This window comes from Spironucleus salmonicida, chromosome 4 (genome assembly GCF_000497125.1).
Source record: "Spironucleus salmonicida strain ATCC 50377 chromosome 4, whole genome shotgun sequence".
Lineage (NCBI taxonomy): Eukaryota > Fornicata > Diplomonadida > Hexamitidae > Spironucleus > Spironucleus salmonicida.
The window spans coordinates 351,823-366,683 of record NC_090599.1 but is presented as its reverse complement, the minus strand read 5'-3'; the positions used below and the strand labels follow the sequence as shown (position 1 = coordinate 366,683).

The window sequence follows — 14,861 nt, the reverse complement described above, 5'->3', positions numbered from 1 at the left end:
AAATGTAGGGCAGCTAAAGGCTAGTAAACTGTTAGATGTATAAACTGATTAAAAAATTATATATATATATATTGTAGTTAACGTATCTATAATATTATATATTCGTCATTCGATGGTACTGTAGCTACAAAAGGACTAATCAAGAGGGTTATATATTATCTATGGCGCAGGCGTTAGCAACCAAGGTGTTAAGAGCTCGTCTATCTATGTTGGTGTGTAATATTCGGAAGCAATGTTAATTGAACCCTACATTGACCGAGTAGATATTTCTTTAACATCAAGTTTCATTCTAAATTATTCTAGATTACTCTAACATACTGTATTATTAATAAATATTAATAAAATAATATCACTAGAATTTGTTTAATTTATATTTTCATTTTACTTTATTTATTAATAAGGTTATATTTTTGTAATATTCGTAATTACCTCATAATTCCCCTAATAAACAAATTCTATTAAAAAATTCCTTGGTGAATATCTAATATAGTTAATTCTTTCAATAAAACATTAATTGCGTTACAAATAAAATTTGTAATATTCAAATCATGAAACTTAAACTAAATTTTTAACATTATAATATAAATAATTAACATATTGATAAAACCAAGAATAAGTAATGAGGACAGTCATACAATGAACCAATCTTATAAATACATAATAGAAATTCAATCTAGCTTCCAACTTTAGACTCCATTTTATCTCTGCTGCCAGTATCCCGAAAAACTAAGACGGCACACTGTGTATAATATATGTTATAATACCTCTAAACAGTAATGATTAGCAATGAGCCTACACAGCTCCCCTAGATCCCTGCTACGATGTCAGGTAGGCCGCGTGCAAAGGACAAGAAGAGTCCAGAGGACTCATTCCCAGCTGAGATGTCACAGCGGGTGCCTTTCACCCTTCCCAAGACGGTATCGCCCACGCGCTACAGTCTCCGCGAGCCCGAAGTAAACCGCTCAATACCCATGTCCACGATGTCACGACGCAGCACCTTCGTGGACTCAGCCATCGCGAGGGGGTAGAAGCTACCTGGGCCCTCGTCCTACCACACTGTCAGTTTCGCCGTGCAGAGGCCGCGGGTCAATCGCACAGTCGTCACACCATAGACCCGTGATCTGTAGATCAGTATGCAGAGCACCACGAGGACCGAGTTTAGTGGCAGGTAGGCAGTGGAGGGCAGCTTCAAGTTCCTAGCCAGGACAGTCGGCGCAGCGGACTTCCGCAGCGTAGCAGAACGGTTTGTACCACCAGCAATTGGCACTGCCGAGTTCCCAGGAGACGTAGTGCAGGGCTTCAAGAACTCGCGGTCCCGGAGCGCCCAACTGACCCTGAATAGCACGGAGCGGTTCCAAGCTCCCAGGGAAGAGCCGACGCGACGGTAGAAAGGGCTGCGCTGGTGGGACTACTGAGTGAGGAAGGACATCACTGGGCCTACCGCCCCACTAGGAAGGGCATCAGCTTCGCGGCGGCGAGCCCACGGTGGGAGATCCGGTTCTTCTCCTCCATGGTCATGGCTGCGTAGCGAAGGCCGCTTGCGTCGGCTCTGAAGACTGTATCGTAGCTGAGGGCACCAAAACTGGAGACTCCCTCCGGGGGCACCATCTCCCCGTGGCACTAGCCAGAGAAGAGCAGCGGTTCGGCGCCGGGGCCTTCGCAGAAGGCATAGATGCACTGTGCGTAGGCCCGCTTGTCCTCGAAAGCCGAGAGGATCCGCACGAGGCCACCGGCACCCATGCTGGTGAGGAAGTCTTTCACGTACGGCCCTGGGAGCTTGTAGTCGAAGGCTGCAAAGCACAACGACACGTCATCCGTTACAACCGGCCCCCCGTAGAGCGCGGCGGCTGCACGGCATTTAGCGGCGGCGACCTGCTCCGGCGAACCCTACAGCTCGGGAACGTCCAGTGAATGGCTGATCCAATCTACGCCCCCCGCCATGGATGCGAACTCGGCAATCTTGTGTGCGTTCCCGGTTACAAGACAGACTGGTTTCATTTGGAGCGGGATACGAACCACACAAATGTTCGGTGAGACTCCGGGCGAGAGGCTGGAGCGGCGGGTCTGCCGGAAATACCGCGGCATGTGTCTATTGGGGGTTCGGGTATCACAGGGGAGCTGGCGGTGCGGTGCACTGGCCATCATGTTACAGGTGCCAGTCGTATTGGCGTGGCAGTGTGGTTGGGGGCCTGGGCTGGCGCTGTTGGTCTCCTACGCCAGGGTGCTCTCCATGGTCCCCGCGCACGGCACAGCAGCAGAGGAGGCGGAATACGCTACTGCAGTGCAGCTGATAGCACTTGGGAAGAGCGCACGGAGGATGCACGCCCGCTGGAACAGCCTATCTGTGGAGTTACGGCTGGCTGTGCTGGGGGCGTGCGGTGTGGCGTCCGAGCTGCTAGGAGGATGGGCGGTATTGGCAGCGGTTGGTATAACGGATTTGTTGTGGCTGGTACCCTGTGTGGGAGAGAAGGTGCGTGCGGTCGTGCGGAAGGCCGCGGATGCCCTAGCTCCTCTAGTCGAGCGAGCAGGCTATGTGTTACGGAACGAGTGATTAACGACAGTGCCGGAGTACTTCACTGGGAGGTCCTGTGTGCCAAGAAGGAGACACAGTGACCGAGGAGAACTGCTACGAGGAAGCCGTAGGCGACCTTCAGGGCGGATTCGGGCATGATGCCGGTTTGCTTGGTACTCTTTCTAGTGTGTTAGTAGAAGTTACGGTTCAGAGTGGCACGGGTGGGACACAGGGATCCCGCCGCCTGCCTCCTCAAAATAAAACATACTTAGCCATTACAATTAGAGGAATTGAATTGTAAGATAATACATAATATATTATGAATTCTTTAATATATTATTTTAATTAAAACGTAATCAACCACGTTAATATTTTAAGAGAATTTTAATACTTACTCTCACTCGAATGTAAAAAATTTAGCATCACCAAAAACATTATCAATTTGGTTATCGGGTAGATTTTTTGTGCAATCTTCATTATGATTATCACTGTCTTCTTCAGAACTTGAGCTTTCCTCAGCTAATGCTACAAGTGTGAAAACTAAAACTTTTTTGGTTAAATAATTCCAGAATAGATAATTTTGACTCCATATTCCTCCATCTGTCTCAATAAAATTGTATGAATTTTAAAAGTCTATGGTAAATACATGTGAATGATGTTTAGGACAAATAGATGCAACAATAAGTTTAAAATAAGAAATAATTTCTTAGGAGTTGTTTAAAGCAGCTCTTAATGTGGCTGAAGTAGCTTCAATTGCAGATGAATACTCTACTGAAAATAACATTTAAGGTGTTATTAGAATATCGTCAATTTCATAGTATGTTTATGATATTGCTTATACAAGTATATTAAACGTCTTTGAAGCAGCAGCAATTGTATTATTAGAGAATGCAGGTGCCATAACCTCTGTTGGTGAGAACGACACTAATGATGATGGCCTATTTTGCTAGTTTAAAATTTATGTATTGGGCAAATAATTATTATCAGCTGTTCTAGATGAATATACATGGATCCTAGATTATATTTCAACTCCATTTGCCGAATGTGAAGTGATTGCTTCTATTAATTCTTAGAAGTCCTTTTCGGACATTTTAGATTGATTTATTATATTATATAATATTACTTTATCACTTTATTTAATTTACTGTTTTGATTAGCTTTTTCATATTAAATACACCATAAATCCTCTGAGCTTCCACACTATTTATATCAAAAAATAAAGTAACAGGGAATCCAGAAAAATGATTCAATTTTAACTTTCGCGCTAGTAGGATACCATCCGAAACATTTAGTTTTAATAAGGTATAGCCTTTATTATCTATAAATTTTTATGTTTACTCATTCCAAAGTTCAGCTTACTTCAAGCACCAATAACAGGCTTATGGATCTGAAACAAATACAATACATTTTTATGGTGTTTAAGAAGACAATGAGTCAAATTAAAAATGAATACTTTTCAGTTTATATTTAACATATAAAGTTTGCAAACAAATATATCCTGCCACTATGCATAAACCTGTTGTCACGATGCGAGTAAAAGCATTTATCATTATTAATACTTACTTTCATCATTTATTATATAATAACAGATTTATACTTTTTTGAATCACTTCTTTTATTACATGTTTTTAAAGTAATATAATATTACGCATATTACGAAATATTATAAAATCAATTCCTAGCAAATTATCATTTATCACCATCTTTGGCCCTACTTTCAAGGACTTTTTTGAAACGTAAAATTGCACGCTTTAACTTGACTTCATCTATAAATGCATGTAGAGATTCTAAATGCCATATCGCTGAGTTGACCCTTTTTACACAAACTAGAGCCTTCGCATGCATTTCTCTTTCAAGCACTTTACAATAATCCAAAAGTTCATTAATTCTAGTTTAATTCTTTTAAATTTCTAGTGTTTAATTTCTTACTTTTTTAATGAGTAAATTTTGACGCTTCTGAAGGAAATTAAATGAGTCTGCGAGGCGGGCAATAAGATTATTAAGAAACGTTGAATCTTATGAAATTTACTAAGATATTAGGTCATTATTATCTGATGTTATTGATTTAAGGTACTTCTATGTGGGAGAGAGTGGTTTTACAAGGCGTGTTTGGATAAAGTTCATTTAATTTTATATAATATTTTATATAATACTACATATTTATTTTTATAAAATTTTATAAATTTCAAGCAATAAAGGCTTAAGAAAATTAATATAATATTAAAGTAAAATAAAAATCATACATTTATATATTTATAGTTTAAAACAAATTTAGTACTGTAATATATTTATTAAGACAATACTTGAATACTTTCTAGGCCTAATTAAAAAAATACCTAAATATCATATAAATTAAATATTAGTATCCAGCTTAACCCAGAACTAATTTCTTGAAATTCCAACCTTATATTAAGCCAATATCATTTTAACAACTTAACCAAATACATTTTATTCTAACTAAGTATGAACTAACGTATATATGGTATTATTGGCAGATAAATATTATAAAGCAGCATTTAAACAATATTTCTCTTCATTTGCTGCTCTAACTGCTATATTTATTGGTATTCCGCATTATTTAAGAATATTAACGTTTAAAATTTAGTCGCGAATTGAATAGTATTCATCTAATAGTACTTTTTTATTCTAGTTATAAAAAACCATACGGTCAAACTTATATATGAATATATCAGAATACTCTTATAGAAATAATTTTTCAGCATCAGTAATATTCCCAACTATAGGTTGCTTTGGCGATGTAATATATTCAAAATCTTTGCTTGCTACCTTTGTTATATCTATTTTAAAGTGTGTGGTTTGACTGTTGCTTAAAGACTCTACTTCTTTTTCATATGTCTCTATCTACTCACTGTATAGATCAATTTAGTTTAATTATGTTATTATTTGGCTACTTTATAGATCTAAACTATCTTTAAATTTATCATTAATTTAAACCATTCTTTAATAATTATTTTAACTAACAAGTAAATCATGTTTAAGGTTTTAAATTTAACCTTACATATATTTATGCTCATTACTTAGTTTTTAATGTTCTTATTCCATTATACTATAGTTCTGAAGCTAAATCTTTAACTGGTAGATTTCCTTGAAATTTTACTGAAGCTATTAATTAGTATCTTTTATCAACTGTTGAAGATAAGTGACACTTGCTTTATCATCGTTTGTACCATTAAGAATATTGTTATATCTTTTACTTACTTTTTCTATTTCTTGAGTCATATGTCTTATAGTTTGATTTTAATTATCTATTTATTAATATGCTGAACTTAATTTTTCTTCATATTTTAAAACAGTTGCCTTATTAGAATCTCTCAACTCTAACATTTATTTATTCAGTCTATTGGATAAAACTTTATTTTATTATTTAGTAAATAGTATTTCTTTTGTCTAATTGCATTTATTCTCATCTATCTTGGTTATTTTATTTTCCAAAAATGAAATTGTTTAATTAAGCTAAAAATTTTGCGATATAAGTTCTTAAAATTTACCATTCTATAATTCAACAGGATCAATTAAATCTTTAGTGTTATTAGATTTTAGAATATAAATCTAATGATTAAAATCATCGATTAGTTTTACAACAAACTAGCCACATTTTGTACAAATTTAGCTTAATATTTTATTCCTAATTTCATATTACTACTCTAAAGTAAATTGAACCGGCCTAACAGAATTTCTAGATGAGTAAAGTTTGCTTTGCTAATTTCGCCGTATCATTATGTACAAAGTATGTAAATTTTATTGGTATATAATAAGAATATACCCACTTCAAATCAATGTCAGGAAAATAGGAAAACTAGGAGTGGCAGGAATCACTCCGTACGGGCTCAGAATTTATGAAAAAAATAACTATGCAAGAAATTATTGTAGCAATGACATCATAACGAGATGTGTCTTGGATTTTCACAGATGTAGTTAAGACAATATTCTCTAAAGATTTAGAACTAAAGAAGTTAGTATATCTTTATCTTATGAATTTTTCTACAAAATAGCCTAAGTCATGTTTATTGGCAGTTAACGCATTTCTCAAAGATGCAGATAATAATGATTCTTCTATTATTAGGGCATTAGCTATTCGTACTATGAGTTCAATACCTTTAGTTTAAATTATTGAATACCTGATTTCTCCTTTAGTGAAAGCCATGCATGATGCTGATCCATATGTAAGAAAAACTGCAGCTATAGCATGTGCAAAAGTTTGTGTCACAAGTCCAGACCAACTAAAGATTTTACTCCCTGAGCTTATTATTTTATTGTAAGACTCAAATTAGGCAGTTATTTCAAATGCAGTGGCATCTCTCATGTAGTTACATCAAGAGTAATTATTTTAATAAGACGATAACATTTTCTAAACCATTTTGACTGCTACTGCAGAGTCTAACGAATGGGGTTTGGTATATCTTTTAGAAAGTCTGTCAAAATTTGTTCCTAAGGATACATACTAAGCCCTTGCTGCGGTTGAGAAAATTTCTACCAAACTTTAACATGCGAATCCATCAGTCGTTATTAACTCTATTAAATCAATACTGAACATTGTAAAATACCTTCCAGATGAATAAAGATATTAATACATTACCAGAACTGTGCCATCATTTATTACACTTTTGTCTACAGAATCCCCATAAATTCAATATCTAACTTTGCGCTCAGTAGCATCTGTTATTTCAGCCTTCCCGGGATGGATATCATTTGAAATTCGTCCATTACTCCCAAGCTATTTAGATCCGTTGTACATAAAATTGGAGAAACTAGAGGTACTGCTACAGGTTGCAAATGACGAAAATGTATCAGTTTTGCTTGAAGAGCTTAAAGATTACTGTGTATCTGATGTAGAGCAAAAATTCGTCAAAAAGTGTGTAAACTTGATCGGTAAGCTGGCGATTAAGCTCATCAATGCAAGCGGGTATTGTGTTCAGATTTTGGTAGATTTAGTCTCAAAGGTTTCGAATGAATAAGCCGATGGAGATGGAGCACTATATTTAGAGAAAACTTCCAAAAAAGCTACTTCGTATACTGTCGTGGCACAGGAGGCTATAGTATCGATTCGTGACGTTGTACGCTGCTATCCTGGGTATTTTGATGCGGCAATTTTGTAAATTTTGCAGCTTGTTACTGCTGTGGATGATCCCAGCGCAAGATGCGCTCTGTTTGACGTCATTGGTGCTCAGTCTTAATCGATTGAAAATGCCGCAGATGTTATTGAAAACTTCAGTGATAAGTTTTCGGAGGAACAGGAGAGTGTTTAGTTAGCACTCCTGAGCGCCGCGGTGAAAGTATTTTTGCATAACTCCACCGAGTAGTCTTAGGCGTTAGCATAGAGTCTCCTAGCCGCTGCAACTGGAAAGGATAAGGAGGCAAAAATTTTTTCTCCTGATGTAAGAGAGCGTGCGTTCTTCTATTGGAGATTGCTGAGCCTCGATGATTTGGCTGACGCTAGAAGTATTATTTTTGGTGGCGAGCTCGGTTTTGACGGTAACAAGGCCACCAGAGTTGTAGACCCCGTTGATGCATTTAACATCTTTGTCCCCAATTTAGGGATGTACAGCTCTATTTCTAGGGTTGCTGTCAAGAACACAATTGAGAAGAAGTAAAAGTCAGAAGACGATGAGGAGTCTCTTGATATCAATTTGTAGGGTTTAACAGTCGACGAAAGCTAGGATGCGTACCCAGTGTCATAACCTCAAGCTGCAGCGAAAAATATTTTAGACGATCTTTTTGGCTTCGAATGATTTTATTCTTTTCACTCCTAAAATGAACAAACCATGGGAGCGATTTTTTAAAACATAGAAACACCCTTATTAGGACCGCCATTGGCTCTGGATATTGATTCCAGAATTGTTCCCTGTCCCTGCACACCGCTCCTCTGAGGAAATTCTCTGTAAAACATTCGCCTGCGCGCAGTGTGCTAAATTATACGAAATCAGAGCATCTTGCATCCACATGCCTTTATATCAGTCTTAAATTGATTTGACCCAATAAAAAGACCAGCTTCGTGCTGCACAAGTGCCCTTTGCTAGTAAAATTGAACCTTAAATATCGCTACTAGACGTTGGTTGTGGAACAGGTTCAACATCCATTCCACTTTTAGAGAAAAATGGAGCAGTGAAAGTTACTGCCTTTGATTTTTCTGAGACGGCAATAAACTGGCTTAAAAAACGAGAATTTTATGACGAGGAACGCATTTTGGGACTCGTAGACGATGCAGTGACATGTTAAATTGGGTAATTCGACTATGCCGTATTAATATTCGTTTTGAGTGCAATTCCAGATGTGAAGGGGTGCCTCCGAAACATGAAAACACAACTTAAGATAAATGGTGTCCTATTCATTACGGATTACAGCAATTTAGACACAAAAGTGATTAAAAGAAATGGAACTATGACAGATTTTGGAATTTAGTGTGTGCGTGAGGGAGATGGCACTTTGCTTCTAGGGTTTGATTTGGAACTTTTAGAATAGTATTTGGTCGAAATTGGATTTGTTGTTTATGAAAAATTTGTATGGACTCGATAGGAGATGAATCGGAAAACAGGATACACATTTGTAAGATCACATTTTATAGTCAAAGTAGGAATATCTGCGAAGTGATCATTTTTCTGTTTTCCACTCCTTAAATGGAGGAAAACTGGAATGCAATTTTTTCAGTATAACATCATCCATATCGTGATCGGCACTGGCTCTGGTAATTAATTCCCGAATTATTTCCACTGCCACCAACATAGGAAGTTTCATTCCTTAAAACAAAATTTTTTATCTGCCCAATTTGCAAACTTAAGATAAAATTTAATTAGGAGGTAAAAGAACATAAAACTGATTTAAAATATAAGTTGTGCCCTCATAACCCAACATGGAGCTCTTAAATCAATCTTTACGATTCAAATTTAAAATAACTTTCTGTTCCTTTTGCACTTGAGCAGCCTATTGTTTTTTCTGTACTAGATGTTGGTTGTGGTACGGGTGCAACATGTTTCCCACTACTTGAGAAAAATGGTGCAGTTAAAATTACAGCTTTTGATTTTTCAAAACAAGCTATTTCTAACGCTAAAGAACGCCGGTTTTACGATGAAAAACGTCTCTCTTTATGTGTTGATGATGCAACTAAGTTTAACCTGGGATAATTTGATTTTGTGCTTATTATATTCGTTTTGAGTTCGATTTTAGAGGTTAAAAATGTGATTTTAATGGCGAAAGCAGCTGTCAAAAATGGAGGTATTTGTGTGATTGTAGATTACTCCGAAAACGATTATCGGATTGTTAGAAGAGAGAGCCAGCAATTTGAATATGGAGTGGTTTGTTAACGTGCTGGAGATTCAACTATTTTGATTGGATTTAATATTTTATTACTAAAAAAACTGATAGCGGATGTAGGAATGATAGTATATGAAGAGCTTGAGTGGATTAAGGTTGAAAAGAACCGGAAGACCGGGTAAACGTTTGAAAGAGCACATTTTATGCTTAAATTCGGAATATAAGTATTGGTGGAAACGTAGTGATTGGAAATTTTACTCGATATGCGATTATTATATAATTAATAATAATTAAGTGACGAGTAGAAATCAAAAATATATAAAAAAGTATTATATTAACATATATTAGAATAAAAGATCATTCCTCTAATTGTAATGGCTAAGTATGTTTTATTTTGAGGAGGCAGGCGGCGGGATCCCTGTGTCCCACCCGTGCCACTCTGAACCGTAACTTCTACTAACACACTAGAAAGAGTACCAAGCAAACCGGCATCATGCCCGAATCCGCCCTGAAGGTCGCCTACGGCTTCCTCGTAGCAGTTCTCCTCGGTCACTGTGTCTCCTTCTTGGCACACAGGACCTCCCAGTGAAGTACTCCGGCACTGTCGTTAATCACTCGTTCCGTAACACATAGCCTGCTCGCTCGACTAGAGGAGCTAGGGCATCCGCGGCCTTCCGCACGACCGCACGCACCTTCTCTCCCACACAGGGTACCAGCCACAACAAATCCGTTATACCAACCGCTGCCAATACCGCCCATCCTCCTAGCAGCTCGGACGCCACACCGCACGCCCCCAGCACAGCCAGCCGTAACTCCACAGATAGGCTGTTCCAGCGGGCGTGCATCCTCCGTGCGCTCTTCCCAAGTGCTATCAGCTGCACTGCAGTAGCGTATTCCGCCTCCTCTGCTGCTGTGCCGTGCGCGGGGACCATGGAGAGCACCCTGGCGTAGGAGACCAACAGCGCCAGCCCAGGCCCCCAACCACACTGCCACGCCAATACGACTGGCACCTGTAACATGATGGCCAGTGCACCGCACCGCCAGCTCCCCTGTGATACCCGAACCCCCAATAGACACATGCCGCGGTATTTCCGGCAGACCCGCCGCTCCAGCCTCTCGCCCGGAGTCTCACCGAACATTTGTGTGGTTCGTATCCCGCTCCAAATGAAACCAGTCTGTCTTGTAACCGGGAACGCACACAAGATTGCCGAGTTCGCATCCATGGCGGGGGGCGTAGATTGGATCAGCCATTCACTGGACGTTCCCGAGCTGTAGGGTTCGCCGGAGCAGGTCGCCGCCGCTAAATGCCGTGCAGCCGCCGCGCTCTACGGGGGGCCGGTTGTAACGGATGACGTGTCGTTGTGCTTTGCAGCCTTCGACTACAAGCTCCCAGGGCCGTACGTGAAAGACTTCCTCACCAGCATGGGTGCCGGTGGCCTCGTGCGGATCCTCTCGGCTTTCGAGGACAAGCGGGCCTACGCACAGTGCATCTATGCCTTCTGCGAAGGCCCCGGCGCCGAACCGCTGCTCTTCTCTGGCTAGTGCCACGGGGAGATGGTGCCCCCGGAGGGAGTCTCCAGTTTTGGTGCCCTCAGCTACGATACAGTCTTCAGAGCCGACGCAAGCGGCCTTCGCTACGCAGCCATGACCATGGAGGAGAAGAACCGGATCTCCCACCGTGGGCTCGCCGCCGCGAAGCTGATGCCCTTCCTAGTGGGGCGGTAGGCCCAGTGATGTCCTTCCTCACTCAGTAGTCCCACCAGCGCAGCCCTTTCTACCGTCGCGTCGGCTCTTCCCTGGGAGCTTGGAACCGCTCCGTGCTATTCAGGGTCAGTTGGGCGCTCCGGGACCGCGAGTTCTTGAAGCCCTGCACTACGTCTCCTGGGAACTCGGCAGTGCCAATTGCTGGTGGTACAAACCGTTCTGCTACGCTGCGGAAGTCCGCTGCGCCGACTGTCCTGGCTAGGAACTTGAAGCTGCCCTCCACTGCCTACCTGCCACTAAACTCGGTCCTCGTGGTGCTCTGCATACTGATCTACAGATCACGGGTCTATGGTGTGACGACTGTGCGATTGACCCGCGGCCTCTGCACGGCGAAACTGACAGTGTGGTAGGACGAGGGCCCAGGTAGCTTCTACCCCCTCGCGATGGCTGAGTCCACGAAGGTGCTGCGTCGTGACATCGTGGACATGGGTATTGAGCGGTTTACTTCGGGCTCGCGGAGACTGTAGCGCGTGGGCGATACCGTCTTGGGAAGGGTGAAAGGCACCCGCTGTGACATCTCAGCTGGGAATGAGTCCTCTGGACTCTTCTTGTCCTTTGCACGCGGCCTACCTGACATCGTAGCAGGGATCTAGGGGAGCTGTGTAGGCTCATTGCTAATCATTACTGTTTAGAGGTATTATAACATATATTATACACAGTGTGCCGTCTTAGTTTTTCGGGATACTGGCAGCAGGGATGAATAATACAATTTTATTGAGTTTCTAATGAAGTTATTATATTTATTATTGTTATTCTTTTAAGATAATCATAAATCAATGTATATCATATATAACAATCAAACTAAACATCTAAATATTAAAATAGTTTTATTATAATTATATTTAGATTTACTTTTAACCTTGATATATTATATTAAATTAACTCAGTTAATAAAATGAAATGTGATCAATAATTTTTGTTTCACTGTTTATCAAAAAAAGTAAATATTCGTTATCCATTACTATTTTATTATTTGATCAATGAATCTTTTTGATGATATAATTAATAAAACAACTTAGACTATTAGAGTAAAGTTTTATTTATAACTTCCTTTTACTATTGGAAATTTGAATATACATTAAGTTTTAATTTACCTTCCATCATCACTATTATCCTTACAATATAAACCTCATGCTAACTATAATTATCGTAAGGTTATATTATTTATTACTTATATTTACTTAACTACAAGTTCATCTAAACTTATGTTACTGTAATAACAAGTTGTCTTAGGTTTGTTACTTTCAGTCAAATTTATATTAATGACTACTCTGGAAAATTCAAATTGAATTGTGTTGATTCTTTAATTAGCATAAGATAAAGGTAGCTCTCACTTTATCTTATTTTTTGATATAATTATAAAACAAATCTATCATTATTATATTGTAGAAATATCTTATACATGAATTTTAAAAATAATATATTTAAAAAATTCTTACAGGATCATAAATGAATTATTAATATTTATATCGTATTTCCGGCACTTTAGTAGAATAAATTATATTATTAATTATATAATTCATCAATGATTATTATAGCTCTAAAATTTTATTCAGATGGATTTATACAGTTTAAAATAACATTATTTATAATGACTAACTTACTTTACAATTTATATGTAGATATATACTACTATTATAATTTGATAATTTCCCAGATAATAAAAGACAGGCGAAAAATTGTTTATTATTCTAAATGTTTGTATTTACATATTTTTAAATTTAAGACTCAGTTTGAAATATCGGTATATCTTATTAATAAATGTGTTGTATCTAAATTTTTATCTTTACTATAATAATAATAATATAATACTTATTAAAAATGTATTAGAATATATTCGAGTAATTACAATGAGGCTAGACGTAAAAGAAGTTTTGGATGACCCCATACCATAACCAATAAGCATTAAAAATTACTGTTACACACCAATACAACTTGATTAACTATATACTCCATGGTTATTAACTCCCATTCCGTAACTTTTATATAGCATGTTTGACTATTAAAATAGCAATTATAGCGTAGTAGAATGACTTACTGTTAAATTTACTACTAAACCAATATTTAATAATAAAGTACTGTACTTATGCATATAAGTGTTGTCATTTCGTATTCTCTACTTCCTCCACTCAATGCATCCCGCCCGCCGCCGTTGTGTAGGCAAACTTCGCATCGTACCAATATAATCCACTTAGTTTATACCATTCCGTTCACCCTAGACTCCCCTAGATCACCATCCCAACGCCGCCAGCATCTATTCACAGAACCACCGCAGCGCCCTCTCCAAGTCATCTACTCCCTTCCGATCGAACCTCTGCACCGCTAGTATCTCCTCCGCACCATACCCCACAAACTCGTCCCGTGCCACATACGCTGCCCTGCAGAACCACGTGAAGGCGCTGTTGCCGACCCCGAACACGGCGAACTGGAGACCCCTCATCTGGGACCGGAGAGCATAGTTGCCGCGTAGAACCTCGAAAGATTTCCTGGCCAACGAGGGGTGCTGACCGTCGAAAAAGGTGGAGGTCAGATACAGCAGGGGCGCTTCCGGGCGCAAGGCCGATGTTTCGTGGATCGACGATAATGTTGAAGAGAAGTACTTGAACTGCTATACTATCATTATTGTGTAAATGTAGTACAATATGTTATATTACCCCAAATATAACATATTTTACAGAATAACGTAACCTTAGAAATTATTTCAAATAATTATAACGTAAATAAACTAATTATTAAACTAAAATTAACCTTACTAGTTCATTGAGACATTAATTATTTTAAATAATTCTTTAGTATTTATATAATATTATTAATTCTTTTAATTTTAATTTTTCGTTTCCACTCCACTCGAATGGCTCGCACATCAGGTATAAATGCTGCTCGTAAGCTTGTCAACACCTCCAGAATCAACCGTTGGGCTGATAAAGGATACAAGAAGACTCATTTCTTAGCTTCTCTCAAGGCTAACCCTCTTGCTGGTGCCTGCTAAGCCTCTGGAATCGTTACTTAGAAAGTTGGTATCTCTGCTAAACAGCCTAACTCAGCCGTTCGTAAAGCTTGCCGTGTACAACTCACTAAAAACGGTAAGAAGATCACTGCATTCGTTCCTCGTGACGGTTGCATCAACTTCATCGATAACAATGAGTAAGTTATCATTACTTCTCTCGGTCGTTCTGGCCGTACAGTTGGTGATATCCCAGGGTGCCGTTTCATCGTCATTAAGGTTGGTGGTATTGGTATCCACGCCCTCTTCACTGGTAAGCGTGAAAAGAGAGCCAGATGATTGATTAACTTTTATATTAAATATTGATAAACT

At 38.9% G+C, this 14,861-nt stretch overlaps 13 protein-coding genes across 13 annotated transcripts; 6 read left to right on the top strand and 7 right to left on the bottom strand. All coding sequences in view use genetic code 6, as the record gives it.

The window, feature by feature from the left end:
* Positions 1-776: 776 nt before the first annotated feature.
* On the top strand, positions 777-1,415 carry SS50377_23638 (uncharacterized protein; the record flags this gene model as incomplete). Its single annotated transcript, XM_067907502.1, has 1 exon — positions 777-1,415. One exon carries the CDS (start codon positions 777-779, stop codon positions 1,413-1,415), a length of 639 nt encoding a protein of 212 aa, XP_067764476.1.
* Positions 1,416-1,428: 13 nt separating this feature from the next.
* Positions 1,429-2,778, bottom strand: SS50377_23637 (Inosine triphosphatase / Nucleoside-triphosphate diphosphatase; the record flags this gene model as incomplete). The annotated part of the gene is made up of 1 exon (XM_067907501.1): positions 1,429-2,778. One exon carries the CDS (start codon positions 2,776-2,778, stop codon positions 1,429-1,431), a length of 1,350 nt encoding a protein of 449 aa, XP_067764475.1.
* A 131-nt stretch (positions 2,779-2,909) lies between these two features.
* SS50377_23636 (uncharacterized protein) lies at positions 2,910-3,602 on the bottom strand (the record flags this gene model as incomplete). The annotated part of the gene is made up of 1 exon (XM_067907500.1): positions 2,910-3,602. The coding sequence occupies one exon, from the start codon at positions 3,600-3,602 to the stop codon at positions 2,910-2,912; it is 693 nt and encodes a 230-aa protein (XP_067764474.1).
* Positions 3,603-3,639: 37 nt separating this feature from the next.
* Positions 3,640-4,062, bottom strand: SS50377_23635 (uncharacterized protein; the record flags this gene model as incomplete). Its single annotated transcript, XM_067907499.1, has 1 exon — positions 3,640-4,062. One exon carries the CDS (start codon positions 4,060-4,062, stop codon positions 3,640-3,642), a length of 423 nt encoding a protein of 140 aa, XP_067764473.1.
* A 139-nt stretch (positions 4,063-4,201) lies between these two features.
* On the bottom strand, positions 4,202-4,636 carry SS50377_23634 (uncharacterized protein; the record flags this gene model as incomplete). Its single annotated transcript, XM_067907498.1, has 1 exon — positions 4,202-4,636. The coding sequence occupies one exon, from the start codon at positions 4,634-4,636 to the stop codon at positions 4,202-4,204; it is 435 nt and encodes a 144-aa protein (XP_067764472.1).
* A 219-nt stretch (positions 4,637-4,855) lies between these two features.
* On the bottom strand, positions 4,856-5,857 carry SS50377_23633 (uncharacterized protein; the record flags this gene model as incomplete). The annotated part of the gene is made up of 1 exon (XM_067907497.1): positions 4,856-5,857. The coding sequence occupies one exon, from the start codon at positions 5,855-5,857 to the stop codon at positions 4,856-4,858; it is 1,002 nt and encodes a 333-aa protein (XP_067764471.1).
* Positions 5,858-6,309: 452 nt separating this feature from the next.
* Positions 6,310-8,262, top strand: SS50377_23632 (Adaptor protein complex large chain subunit BetaA; the record flags this gene model as incomplete). The annotated part of the gene is made up of 1 exon (XM_067907496.1): positions 6,310-8,262. One exon carries the CDS (start codon positions 6,310-6,312, stop codon positions 8,260-8,262), a length of 1,953 nt encoding a protein of 650 aa, XP_067764470.1.
* A 22-nt stretch (positions 8,263-8,284) lies between these two features.
* SS50377_23631 (Methyltransferase-like protein) lies at positions 8,285-9,121 on the top strand (the record flags this gene model as incomplete). Its single annotated transcript, XM_067907495.1, has 1 exon — positions 8,285-9,121. The coding sequence occupies one exon, from the start codon at positions 8,285-8,287 to the stop codon at positions 9,119-9,121; it is 837 nt and encodes a 278-aa protein (XP_067764469.1).
* Positions 9,122-9,147: 26 nt separating this feature from the next.
* On the top strand, positions 9,148-10,026 carry SS50377_23630 (Methyltransferase-like protein; the record flags this gene model as incomplete). The annotated part of the gene is made up of 1 exon (XM_067907494.1): positions 9,148-10,026. One exon carries the CDS (start codon positions 9,148-9,150, stop codon positions 10,024-10,026), a length of 879 nt encoding a protein of 292 aa, XP_067764468.1.
* Positions 10,027-10,165: 139 nt separating this feature from the next.
* On the top strand, positions 10,166-11,515 carry SS50377_23629 (Inosine triphosphatase / Nucleoside-triphosphate diphosphatase; the record flags this gene model as incomplete). Its single annotated transcript, XM_067907493.1, has 1 exon — positions 10,166-11,515. One exon carries the CDS (start codon positions 10,166-10,168, stop codon positions 11,513-11,515), a length of 1,350 nt encoding a protein of 449 aa, XP_067764467.1.
* A 13-nt stretch (positions 11,516-11,528) lies between these two features.
* Positions 11,529-12,167, bottom strand: SS50377_23628 (uncharacterized protein; the record flags this gene model as incomplete). Its single annotated transcript, XM_067907492.1, has 1 exon — positions 11,529-12,167. The coding sequence occupies one exon, from the start codon at positions 12,165-12,167 to the stop codon at positions 11,529-11,531; it is 639 nt and encodes a 212-aa protein (XP_067764466.1).
* Positions 12,168-13,775: 1,608 nt separating this feature from the next.
* Positions 13,776-14,213, bottom strand: SS50377_23627 (Flavodoxin; the record flags this gene model as incomplete). Its single annotated transcript, XM_067907491.1, has 1 exon — positions 13,776-14,213. One exon carries the CDS (start codon positions 14,211-14,213, stop codon positions 13,776-13,778), a length of 438 nt encoding a protein of 145 aa, XP_067764465.1.
* Positions 14,214-14,396: 183 nt separating this feature from the next.
* On the top strand, positions 14,397-14,828 carry SS50377_23626 (Ribosomal protein S23; the record flags this gene model as incomplete). Its single annotated transcript, XM_067907490.1, has 1 exon — positions 14,397-14,828. The coding sequence occupies one exon, from the start codon at positions 14,397-14,399 to the stop codon at positions 14,826-14,828; it is 432 nt and encodes a 143-aa protein (XP_067764464.1).
* Positions 14,829-14,861: the final 33 nt, after the last annotated feature.